This window comes from Pseudorca crassidens, chromosome 6, assembly GCF_039906515.1.
Source record: "Pseudorca crassidens isolate mPseCra1 chromosome 6, mPseCra1.hap1, whole genome shotgun sequence".
NCBI classification, from domain to species: Eukaryota; Metazoa; Chordata; class Mammalia; order Artiodactyla; family Delphinidae; genus Pseudorca; species Pseudorca crassidens.
This window is the reverse complement of record NC_090301.1, coordinates 67113847-67127720: the sequence shown is the minus strand read 5'-3', so window position 1 is coordinate 67127720 and position 13874 is coordinate 67113847. Positions and strand designations below refer to the sequence as shown.

The window sequence follows — 13874 nt, the reverse complement described above, 5'->3', positions numbered from 1 at the left end:
TAAGATTTAGAGCTGGTCATGGGAAATCACTGGGTCATATTATTCTGTGATAGGTTAATAACTTGGAGAAATGCTTAATTCTGGGGTTGAATGTGTAATCAAAACTGACCACAACGCATTGGTTCTTTAAAACCTTGCTACTAGTCGTGTGGTCCCAGACCAGCAGTATCAGCATCACCTGGGAGCTTATTAGAAATGCAAAATCTCAGGGCCCACTCCAGATCTGCTGATTCAAAATCAAAATCTGCATTTTAACAAGAACCCAGGTTATGCACATGCACTGAAATCTGAGAAGCAGTGCTCTTAAAACAAAAAGATAAAGCAGAACATTCAGCAATTTGAGCAACCCATTCAAATCCAAATCCAAAAAAATTTCAGTCATTGGCCAGTAGGCTGGCTATTCCATCAGTGATGATTAGTAGAGCAAGAGCTTCTGTGTATGCAACTGTTTCTCTGTGTGTCACTGTTCTTTAGGCATTTTGATCCAATGGATGACTAAAGCTCCCAACTCCATGGGAGAATGAGGCAGAAAAGAAAATTGTTAAGAGACCCAGGGCTTCCCTGGTGGCACAGTGGTTGAGGGTCCGCCTGCCAATGCAGGGGACACGGGTTCGTGCCCCAGTCCGGGAGGATCCCACGTGCCGCGGAGCGGCTGGGCCTGTGAGCCATGGCCGTTGGGCCTGCGCGTCCGGAGTCAGCCGCAACAGAGAGAGGCCCACATACCGCAAAAAAAAAAAAAAGAGACCCAGCCTAGGGCCCTTGGAACAAGGGAGGAGAAGGGAGAAAAGTACTCTTGTTGGCAAGGCCTTTAAAACTTTATTCCTTGATAGAAACTGATTTGCTAGTAAAAATGTCTGATTTCTATGAAGATGGAATAAAACCATCCCTGCCCACTGATACTGTAGAAGTCAATGTAGCTGAGTCATTTGGACGTGAGAAAAAGGCAGCTTAAGAAATACTGGAAGGACATAAGAGACATGATGAGTTTCTTCTCTTGACTAATTTTTGTTCCATTACTGCAGACACATCAAAGCTTATGACAGTACAAGACTAAGGCTGAGCTGGCACGGTTAGCGAAAGGTAAGCATGCAAACGTGTATATAAGGGGGAAGTTGGAGAGCAGGGTACTTAGATGTTTCTCTGTAAGTCATAGCCACACCTCCAAGGCTTGTGTAAGTGTTTATCTAACTCCCATGCAGCCTACATCTTTAGAAAGTAAAATAAATCAAGACACTTCTCATAGAAAAAGGGCAGGAAATGGTCACTTTGCCAGGTAGAAATGTCATATTAGACATTAGATAACCTATATGATTTTTATAAAGGTCATAATCCTTGAGTTTATCTAATATCTTGAATTTCGTTTTTAAGGGGGAACGTATAATCATTTTCATATATATAGACTATGGAACACATGCTCATTCAGCACAGGCTAGAGAGAACACTATTATGTACGATGCACAGCAAAGTTAGACACCATGTTGAGGAGAGCTGAGGTATGACCTGAGAACAGAGGTTTGATGCCTATAATGTTGCCCAGCCAAGGGGGGACTACTGCAAGGATAAGAGTATCGCTTCAGTAGATGGAATAGGAGCTGTTTTGTTATATAATAGGTGGGAAAGGAAAGGAGGTGGAGGGTGAAGTAAAAAGACAATGGGCTGTGGATTTTCATGCGAAACCTGTTAAAGAATTAGGAAATCAGGAATTAAGGCGATATTGTCATATCTTCCAGTGAAGAATCACTGGGAAGACAGTCAAAGAAATGTGATTACTGGATTTAGAAGCCACTTTTCTCTGATGCTAAAAGTAAAAAGATGATCCAGCACACATTTGTTTAAAACCACCTTCGTATATTACTTCATACATGAGGAAAACTGGGAAAAGAGAAACTTCATTACAAAGGTTAAGAAAAAGTCTAAAACCTTAATTACAAAAATGGGTAATTATTCATCCTAACATTATCTGTAATATAACAATTTGAAAACTAGGTTTAAATCCTCAAGAAAAATTAAATGCTTCTATATGATAGAACACTAGTAGTCAAACTATATATACTTAAAAATAAAAGATTTCTGTAAAGGAATGGATTACTAAATAAGTAGAGGCCTTTTCCATGAAGTATTCCACCACTTAAACCTAAAACACACATACACACACTTGCACATGTGTGTGCACACACATGTGAATAGCAGCAAAGGAAAACTGTGTATCAGGGAAGGGAGGAAACTATGTAAGAACAGTTGGGGAAAATATGGGAAGTATCACTCCTTTGCAACTCCATATCTCCATACCACTGCCCAAATATCTAGTCTCTATCATTAGCTGTGTTCTGGGCATTTCCATTTGGATACCTCACCATCAACACAATATATCTAGAACTAAGATCAGTATCTTTCTTCTAAGATTTGATTTCTTCAAATCTCCTATTCCTGTTTATTCTATCTTTTTTTTTTTTTTTTTTTTTTTTTTGCGGTACATGGGCCTCTCACTGTTGTGGCCTCTCCCATTGTGGAGCACAGGCTCCGGACACGCAGGCTCAGCGGCCATGGCTCATGGGCCCAGCCGCTCTGCGGCATGTGGGATCTTCCCAGACCGGGGCACGAACCCATGTCCCCTGCATCGACAGGAGGTCTCTCAACCACTGTGCCACCAGGGAAGCCCTATTCTATCATTTTCTATTTCTTTATTTTCCTTAAGTCTTTCTCTAAGAACATTAAGTGCTTCCTCTTCTTTCATATCAACCAGTTAACAAAATCTGACCATTTGTCATTTAATCTTACATCCATCCCCTTCTCTCTCCACTGCTCATCCTAGGTTAGATCCCATTGCCTCCACCCTTGCTTACTGAAATGATCATCTAGTTAGCACTAATTAGCATCTGTGCCTCAACTCAATCAATCAATCTCTCTCCCTTCCTGCCCACTTATCCCTTTCCCCCTGCCTCCCCTGCTCCCTTCCCCTCTCCGTTTCTCTGTCTCTCTAGTTGATTTTTTAAGCTCCCTGTGGCCATGTTCATCTTACAACATGATCATTTCACTCTCTCACTCAAAATTAAAAGATCTGTCCATGTCCTAACCTGAAGAAACTGTGAATGTGATCTGTTTTGCAAAGGGGCCTTTGCAGATGTAATTAAGCTAAGGATCTAGAGATGACATCTTCCTAGATTATCTGGGTGGGCTCTAAATCCATGACAAGTGTCCTTATCAGAGACACACAGAGAAAGGAGAAGGCTGTGTGAAGACACAGGCAGAGACTGGAGTTAGGCAGCCACAAGCAAAGGGACACCTAGGGCCATGACTAGCCAAGACAGAAAATCCTACTAAAAATTTAAAGGATCAAATATTGAGAATGAGAGATAAATAATGAACATTTTCAGCATAAAAGAAAAATATGAATTTGAAGATTGAATGTGCATGTTAAGAATCAAGCAAGGTATGTATAGCAGAATATATTTGAACATACCTAGAAATATGGCAGGAAAATGACTAAATACCAATGATGATAATAAAATTTGAAAAAGAGCCAAAGAAAAATGACAGATTACCCATAAAGAAGCAACAGTGTTGTCACTGACAGAACAGATGCATGAACATAGAATTAAACTCTCATGAACACTCTCAAAAGTAGTTTTACTTGAAGGGAATCAATGCATTGCATAAAATGTCAAGACATAAAACACAGGCATATGGCATAGTAGGCAACAACTAGACTACATAGAAACAGATTACATCGTGCTAGTGCTAAGGGAATCACATTCATAAGTGATTATGTATGTGTGTATGAACATCTGCACAGGAATGTCTACGTAACTGTATACATAGGTATACATAAGCAAGCACACACATACATCCACCGCTGATCATAACATGATAACTTCCTCTAGGAATTCATCATCTAGGTGAGGAGACAAAACTAACACACACAAAGGAACTAATAAGCAGTTACAGACTCAGCTGAGTGTTACTAACTGCATCAACAGAAGTTCAGAGGTGGGCAAGGTCAGTAGTATGACCTGGGTAAAAAGAAAAGATGTGAACTCTGTTGGGCTTCAAAATCCCAGCCTTGATAAGGAGAATGGGGGTAGATTCAGAGTGGGGGAGAAATGGGCAAGGAATGTGGTACTGAAACAAGAGCATCCAGACGGTATCAAAGGATGTGTATTGAAACTAGTGGGAAATAAAGCTGAATAATTAGTTTTTAAATAGATTATGGCAAATGTTTGGAATCTAAAAAAAATTACCAACTATTGACATCATGCAATAAGATAATGAATAAAACAAAGTAAAACCCATTTTAACTTACAACTTCCATATAATTCATAGCACATCACTGATATTCCAATTTACCTTTGATGTCCCTTTAGTAGAAAAATATAAACCGGATCTTCTTAAAAGGAAGTAAATCTTTTTCCAGGACTTCTTTCCCTGTTCTTTTGCATGTAAGAAGCCATGGATTTCAGGATATGTGCTTGAACTCAGAAACATCTGGAAGAAAAATCAGATACTTTCATAGAGTTTCTGAATCAATGATATTGTAGTTTTATATTTCAAATAGAAACGTGCAAAATCAAACAGCATTGATACCACTTATACACCATTACAGAAATAGCGATATATATAACAGAAAATAAATCAGTCTTGTGAAAACCTGAGGCAAGTTCCAAATGAAAATATGCTCACGAAATATATATTCTAAGTGATCAGTACTTAGTCAAACACCAAAATTACAAGCTATTTGAATGTCCATTTGAAAAGCTGAACTTTGTCTACAGAGTTAAGTCCTGATACTTTTCATCCCTGTCTATGATTTTCCTTGAGATTATAGATTGACCTATCAACTTCAACTTCATTATGGTATATGTAAGACCATGATCTGGACTTCCATTATTCAATTATTAAAGAAATTGAGCCAAGTTCACCTCCTCGATGAAGGTAAAGTAAACAATGTCTTTGTCCTCTATGGTTCTAAGGTGTGGGTGGGTATGGGCAGGTTGTGTTTTCCAAAGAGAACTGCAACAATATCTTTCATTCCACATGCTCTTCTGCAAATGTGATCCTGCCACTGAACCAAGAGGTGAAGTTTCTCCAGCCCTTTGAATCTGGGCAAGGCTTGTGACTGCTCTGACCAATAGGATATGGCGGGAGGAACAGGCTGCCGTTCTAACTGTAGTCCCTTAACTAGCCTGATGGCTTCCACTCCTTAACTCTTGGAAGCTAACTTTCATATAAGAAACGTGACTACCCTGAGATGGCTATGTGGTGAGAAGCACAACGCAACTGGAAAAGTCTTGGAAAATGACACACCATGTGGAGAGAGAGAGAGAGGGGCCAAGGAGTACCAGACACATGTAGTGAAAAGCTATCTCAGAAGAAGCGGATCCACAATCCCTTTGGGAGTCAATCTGCCTCAGAGACCCATCCAGCTAAACCCTTCCCAAATACCAACCTACAAAACTGTTGACAAAATATGAGTGGGTACTTAAGCCATTAAGATTTCGAATAGTTTGTTACCCAGTGATAATTAACTGAGACAGCAGGCATGTGTTGGTCAGGAAATTGAGAATGAAAAGGAATAGCTCTGAGTGGCTGTGCTCAGCATCCTTAATAAGACAGTGGAAACGCATTAGTGTCTCACTAAAAGAAGGAAATGGAAATCCCTATGAATAAACGAATGCAAAATGTTAAAACTGAAACTAAGAGAAAATATTAGCTAAAACAGCGTAACATAGTTTTAAAAGGCTATTCGGGGAAATGCTGAGAGTAGATAATGTTTTTTAAGTAAATTAATAAAAAAACTTTTAATTTAATGAGCCACAGATATTAATTAATTGACATGCAAAGCAGGCAAGTAGGTTTTTTAGTTTGAGTGCTTTCCAAGTTATTAAACCAAACCAATTAAATTTTAAAAAGGGAGTCATAGAGGTCACACTAGAAAAAGAAGGAACGTTTTAAAAAGTGGAAACATTGCCTCAGTGGAGAGAGAGGTCAGGGGCACGTGCAGGACTATCTGATTCCAAAGCTATGACTTTTCTTGTTTTTATAATTTAACATTAAAGTAATATAACTAAATTATAGGAGAATTTGGGAAAGGAGGCAGAAGAAAAACTCCAATCCACCGCCCTGTCATAATCCAAAGGCAAAGTATAAACAGGCGTGAGAGCTAGGGGTGCTGGGGCACTGCCGCTGCTGCCATTCACCCTAACATTCTACAGGGTGTCTGTGACAGCCTAGTAGCATATAAGTAGCTTTTAGAGAAATCCTGAGGCTAATCATAGTTCTAAAATATTCTGAAGCAAAAAATGAAATATAACCTATTACAAATAAAAAGCCCATAGAAAACAAATTTGTGATACCCAATATATTTACCAGTATATTCAAATACCAACATATTTAAAGTAATATCTATACTGGAACTATTAAAAGTTTTCTTCATTAAAGATCAGAGACTATTGAGTGGGTTCGGGGAGGCCTGGGGTTTAGACCAAACAGCAACCATTATAAAGACATTGCTCACCATTAACCTGTTAACAAGTATAGTATCAAAAATAAAATAACTGAAAATTTTTATTGTAATGAAAATGTCTTAAGAAAATTACAGCCTACAGCCATTGCCAGTTTGTAAGAAATGAGCTCAATAGATGCAAAACTAAGGAAGTTTTAAATTAAATAACTAGTTTTTTTTGCGGTACGCGGGCCTCTCACTGTTGTGGCCTCTTCCGTTGCAGAGCACAGGCTCCGGACGCGCAGGCTCAGCGGCCATGGCTCACGCGCCCAGCCGCTCCGCGGCATGTGGGATCCTCCCAGACCGGGGCACGAACCCGTGTCCCCTGCATCGGTAGGCGGACTCCCAACCACTGCGCCACCAGGGAAACCCATAACTAGTATTCTTAATTCAGCTATTTCATGTTTCAATCAAGTGTTTCCATCATAGATAATATTTCATTTAATTGCTAAATATTTTATCATAAATAGGATTGAGAGCATTTATTATAAAAGTTAACACTAAATATATGTTGGTAAAATGTCTATAATTTACTGGAAATTTTGATTTTTCGAAGACTAACAATCTTTAAATACATCACAGAGCAAAATTCTGCCAGTTTCCTTTCATGATACACATTTTTTAAATGCTTAAAATCCTTTGACAGTTGTTCAAAACTGGGAAGAATAATGTAGTTAGGGGTCTTTATTGATTTACAGAATTCTTTATCTAGATTGTGCTCTTTTCTTTTCTTTCCTCTTCTTCTCTTTTCCAACCTTATCTCCAGCAAAAATTAACCACTCAAGGCATACCATCCAAAATCTGAACATGTATAAATACGGACCTCACTAAATAGACATTTCTCCAAAGAAGACATACAGATGGCACATGAAAAGATGCTCAATCAACATCACTAATTATTAGAGAAATGAAAATCAAAGCTACAATGAGGTAGCTCATTCTATTATGGTGTGTATCAGATATTTTTCATAAAGTATCATTTCAATCCAATTATCCTAACCACCTCACACTGGTTAGAATGGCCATCATCAAAAAGTCTACAAATAATAGATGCTGGAGAGGGTGTGGAGAAAAAGGAACCCTCCTACACTGTTGGTGGGAATGTAAATTGGTGCAGCCACTATAGAGAACAGTATGGAGGTTCCTCAGAAAACTAAAAATAGAGCTACCATATGATCCTGCAATCCCATTCCTGGGCATATATCCGGAGAAAAACATAACTGGAAAAGACACATGCACCCCAGTGTTCATTGCGGCACTATTTACAATAGCCAAGACATGGAAGCAACCTAAATGTCCACTGACAGATGAATGGATAAAGAAGATGTAGTATATTTATACAATGGAATATTATTTAGCCATAAAAAATGAATGAAATAATTCCATTTTCAGCAACATGGATGGACCTAGAGATTATCCTACTAAGTGAAGTAAGCCAGACAGAGAAAGACAAATATCATATGATATCGCTTATATTAGAATCAAAGGAAAAAAAATACAAATGAACTTATATACAAAACAGAAATAGACCCACAGACATAGAAAACAAACTTATAGTTACCAAAGGGGAAGGGGGAGGATAAATTAAGAGTTTGGGACTAATATATACATACTACTGTATATAAAATAGATAACCAACAAGGACCTACTGTATAGCTAAGACAACTATACTCAATATTTTGTAATAACCTATAAGGGAAAAGAATCTGAAAAAAAAATAACTCTATATGTGTGTATAACTTTATCACTTTGCAGTACACCTGAAACTAACACAACATTGTAAATCAACTATACTTCAATTTAAAAAAAGAATATTGTCAACTCTCATGAAGTAAAAAAAAAAAAAGGCATGGAAATGCAAGATAAGTGAGTATATCTACTTATAAAATTAGAAAAATAAATAAATAAGGACCTTACAGTTTCCCTTCATTATTTAGTACTTACATATTTTAATGAAAATATATATTTTACCTGCAAAATCTGTGTGGGGGATATTTCACCATTGGTTTCAGTTGCAAAAGACACCATATGCTCTGGAAAAAAATACTGACGAAAAGATACATGTTATATTATCCCAAAGCCATGCCAGAAAAGATTGAACTATGACCAACACAGTCATCTAAAGCAAAAGCTCTTTAAATCAGTGTGTTGAAAATTCACCCAAAGCACTTTTAAAAATGCCAGTCCCTGACTCTACCCGCAGGTATCTTAATGAGAAGGTAGGAGCAGGGCCCGAAGACTAGCCAAACACCCTCAGATGGTGCTGATACACAGAGATCCATGTACCTCCAGTTACAAACACTGCCCTCAGGCTGACAGTGTGCTAGCTCCCATATGTCTTCCCTGAGTCCTGCAACCACTCTAGCAGGTACTGAAGGACTATCAGCTCCATTTTATAAAGTCAAGGCTCATAGAAGTAAAGGATATATATATACCCAAGGTCACAGCCCATAGAGTAGAGGAACAAGGAGTTAAACTAGAGGGCCAGGGAGCTAAAATGACAGTCTTGTCCACCCACTATCTTTCCAAACCTGTTTAATCATAAAATTCACCCAGGAAAGCTGTTTAAAAATAGGAATTCCGAGGCCTCTTTCCTGGAGTGTCTGATTCAGTAGGTCAGGGTAGGACCTGGATCCTGTATTTTTAACAACCACTATCCCCTTCCCCAGGGAGTTTTTATGATCAGGCAAGTTTAGGAAAATGTATGCCACTATACTTCCTTTAGGACAGGGCTTTTGAAGCGTAGTTCTATTAATGTTGGTCTAATAATGCTGTGTTGGGGGGACTGTCCTGTGCATTGCAGGACGTTTAGAGCATTCCTGGCCTCCACCCACTAGCAGCACCCCCATCCCCCCAGTATGACAACCAAAAATGTCTCCAGACATTACCACATCACCCCCCAGTTGAGAACCACTACTCTAAGTCTACAAAATGAATCTATAGCCTTGTATATTTAAAAAAAAAAACAACTAAAAATGAGCACTAAACCCTATGTCTTTAACTATGACTTTTAAATTCTTGCTTTTAATAAAGATTCATAATAAGAAAACAGTTTCCTTTCTAATTCTAATTCTATTTAATTTTTATTAGGACTCGTATTTTCTTTATCAAAGATCATCCCACTATGTTTCTATTAATAAGTTCAAATAAAAGAGAGAGTAAGAGGTCTTTCAGGGTTTGAAAATATTCTATTATGGTGTGTATCAGATATTTTTCATAAAGTATCATTTCAATCCAATTATCCAAAACTTAGTGTAAAAATATGCTACAGCTGCAGCGTCAAAAACAATTTAAAATAATGAGCCCAGAGGCTATTCTGACTTCTCTAGATCACTAGTCTTCATTAGAATGTGACATACATTTACTTTCTTTTAAAAAGAACTACAATGAAAGTAGTATTTACTAGTTACTAGATAATGCACTGGTCTTTATCTCATTTCTACTTAGCTCAATTATTGCACTGAAAACAAAATAGTTTGGAACAGCAAGATGCATGTCAATCTAAACTTCTGGCTAAGTTTCAACACTCCCAACAAACATCAATCTGTTTTTCCTTTAGAATTTTTCTTATTTAATTTCCTAAATTCTGTGAAAAGAGTTAAACCATAATATTTTGGAACCTGCTTGGAGATATCTAATAATTCTCCAAATCAAATGTAGTTTTTTTTCTTAAAAAGCAAGAAAAGAAGCAGTAGTTCCCCAAAACCATGTATATGAACTTCTGTGATGATGTTGGCTAATCATTGTTAGAGTAAGAAGAAGTGTGACTATAATTTTAAAGGGCCAGAATTCTTACCTACAGTTTACCAAATAGGGACTTGTATTTTATCCATAGTGATATTTTTCTTCACATAAAATAAAATAAAATTTAACTAAACTCATTCATTTTCTATAACTATTAATAGGGATTTCACTTACCATTGGGTTTTTAAAGAATTCATATTTGGCATAATTTTTTCTAAAGTATAGCTTATTTTCTTCTTCCATTCCCCAGTTAGATAGCACTTCAATCACCAGCTCGTGGTCTTCTATTGTTCTTTCTGTAAAGAATGTTCCAGTGAGCATGTCAACAGATAGATGGATGGATGGATGGATAGAAAGATAGACAGGTAGGTAGACAAATAAACATAGGGACGTATATATCCATACAAATATATAAAATATATTATGTACGTATCTTTATTAAACATAGAAAATTTCAACTCAATTCTGGAATAATCAGATTGATAAAATTTTCATTAATGTTGAATTAGTAATGTTGATTTTTATACCAAAGCAGATTGTAACCCGAAGAGAAAAATGACATAAAATATCACAATGCACTTTTTACTAATTCTCAGTCTCCTTTTATTGCTATGTAAATTATAAGTTTGATAACAAAACTGCATTAAGAATATGGGAACGATTCTTTTTCTCCGACTCATCATGGTGCCAAAATTAAAATATTTGCCTCAAGGTTGAACAATTCATCCCATTAAGAGCTGAAAAAATTTGACAGGTTCACTATGCGTTTAAGACACATAATCTGGATAGTTGAGAAAAACTGAAATAAATGCTTTAAAAAGAAAATTTTAATGCAAGGACATACAATTTTTTAAGAAACCTGATTTCTTGTGGCACTTTTTACTTTCAAAACTAGTGTTCAGGCAAATGTAGTTTGTATTACCAATGAAGATAATTAGGCAGGGTGGGAAGGCACTTAGGAGGAAAGGCACTTAAATGAAAAAAGCAATGGCAACTTTAAAGAGGTGAACATACCATGCAGATTTCCTATTTTAGTAAGAAACTGTGATGTTCATAGCGGTACTATTCATAATAGCCCCAAACTGGAAACTACCCAAATGCCTATCAACGTGAGAATGAATATATAAACTGTGTAAAGGACACAATGGAATATATACTACAGTAAAACACAACTTCATGGATGAATTCCACAAACATAATACTAAATGAAAGAAGTCAGACACAAAGAGTACATACTACATGATTCCACTTATATAAGTTCAACACAGATACAATAAATCTATGGTGTTAGAAATCAAGATAATAGGGATAGTGGGTGACTGAGCAGGGGCATGAGGGAACCACTGGGGGTGAGAAATATTCTGTTTTTTAATCTGGGTGTTGGATACTCAGGTAGAAACAATATCTGAGAATTCACCAAGTTGTCCACCTTTGTTCACTTATGTTAAGGTATGTCATACTTCAATAAAAGGTTAAAGAAAAGTGACTGTGAAATTATTAATGCAAAATAAGAAATGGAGAACAGCCAAACAAGAAATATAGAAATCCCCTGCTTTTTTAGGTGCTTCTAGGACCTTTTTGAAAAGTACCTATGTCTCAGAAATTCAACACTCAGGAGTAATCTGTGACCTGCAGCACCCAAACCCTTGAAAGTAATGTCACACTTAAATAGAAGCTTATTCATCTGAAAGGGAGTTCTTGTAAGAGTGCTGAATGAATATATGAATAAGAATGAGTTGGAGCTAAGTGTGTATCAGCACTCCCGGGTTCTGTTCCTAATTCAGATTGCTCTTTTTCAGTCTCATTGACTAGCTCTGGTAGCTCCTTCTCCCACCTAAGATGCAGTCCTTGGCTGGACTCTTTTTTTTTCTCTTCTCTCAACTAATTAACTCTCCCCTCCTCAGCCATTATGTCTGTCAAGTTCCCTGAAGTGAAATCTCCAGCTACAGTTGCTTTCACTAGCACTCCAATCCTAACTGCTAGACTTTCCACCACTTCAAACATAATCTGTCTAAAACCAAAGTTCAGTATGGTGGTCCCTCCAAATATTAAACAATTCCAGCAATTCCACTTCTGAGTTCATAACCAAAAGAAGTGAAAGCAGGCACTGGAACAGATACTTGTACATCAATGTCCATTGTAGCATCATTCACAATAGCCAGAAAGTAAAAACATCCTAATGTCCATCAACAAATGAATGGATAAACAAAATGTAGTAAAGACATCAGTGGAATATTTAGCCTTAAAAAGGAATGATATTCTGACACATGTTACAACATGGATGAACCTTAAAGATATTACACTATGTAAAATAAGACAGACACAAAAGAAAAAACATTATATGATTCCATTTACATGAGGTACCTAGAGCAGACAAATTCACAGAGACACAAAGTAGAATGGTGGTTGTCAAGGACCAGGGTGTGGGAAGAATGAGGAGTTATTGTTTAATGGGTTCAGGGTTTCAGTATGAGAAGATAAAAATGTTCTAGAGGTGGATGGGGGTGATGGTTGTACAACAATATAAATATAAATAAATGTACATAATGCCAGTGAGCTTTACCCTTAAAATGAATGAAATGGTAAATTTTATGTTACATGCATTCTACCAAAATTTGTAAAAAATGTAAAAAAATGAAACAAAGTATCTTCCTTTTTCTCTCTCAAACTGCTTTTTCCTAAATTTTCCAATGTCCATTACAACTTTCTCTATGTCCACTCCAATATCCTCCAGTTGTTACCCCAGATATCAGACTCTTTGTCTGAGTGTCTCTCACACACCCAACAACCCCCAACCCACTCCCACTATCACCATTCCCATTTAGACCTTCACTTTTTCCTAAATAATCTCCAAACCTCTGTCTTTCTCATTCTTCCAATCCAACCTGGATCCTGATATCACAGGAAACCTCATAAAACATTTGTATCAATGTGACCCCCACTCAAACACTTGTCCACTTCCTACTTGTTATGAGATAAATCCATATAGTCTGGCAGTTTTAACTTACTCATTCATCTGTCCATTCGACAAATATTTATTGAAGGCCTACCATGTGTCAGACAGTCATTGTGGGGCTTGGAATTTTGTAGTGAACAAGACAGAAGTCATTGCCTCATGGAGCTTCAATTCTAATGGGAAGACAGGGACAATAAATCATGTAAATCTTAAAAGGTGGCAATAAACACTACAGAGAAAAATGGATCAGGGAGGAGGGAAAAAGGAGGGCACAAGGGAAAGGAATCCATTTTGAACATAAGACTACTATGAGCTGACTTACGTTTTCATTGGATCACACTGGATGCTGAGTGGATAATTGATTTCAAAAGGCTTAAGGGTAGAAACAGGAAGACCATCTAGCAGAATATTGCAATTAACAAGGGGAGATGATGTGGCCTGGATGAGAGTGGCAGCATGTAAGAAGTAGACAGAATCTGTGTGTATGTATTCTGAAGGTAGAGCCAACAGGATTTGTTGACAAATTGGATGTGGAGTGAAAGACAGGGGGCAGTGAAGGAAGACACCAAGATTCCTGGCTTAAGCATTTGGAAGGACTACTGCCATTAATGAGCTAAGAAGACTGTAAGAGAAGCAGTTTGCAGGGAGATCCAGCAGTCACCGAGATATCAAGTG

The 13874-nt window shown here is 37.3% G+C and overlaps 1 protein-coding gene across 10 annotated transcripts in view; it reads right to left on the bottom strand.

The window, feature by feature from the left end:
• GRB14 (growth factor receptor bound protein 14) overlaps positions 1-13874 on the bottom strand; it is a 127011-nt gene that overhangs the window by 18449 nt on the left and 94688 nt on the right. For 9 of the 10 annotated variants that reach the window (XM_067741710.1, XM_067741713.1, XM_067741714.1 and 6 more), the window contains 3 exons: positions 10418-10539; positions 8471-8545; positions 4345-4482 (listed from right to left, as the gene is read on the bottom strand). In XM_067741710.1, the coding sequence (XP_067597811.1) occupies positions 4345-4482; positions 8471-8545; positions 10418-10539 (335 nt within the window). The remainder of the gene's footprint in view (positions 1-4344; positions 4483-8470; positions 8546-10417; positions 10540-13874) is intronic. The other variant, XM_067741712.1, reaches the window with a different exon arrangement.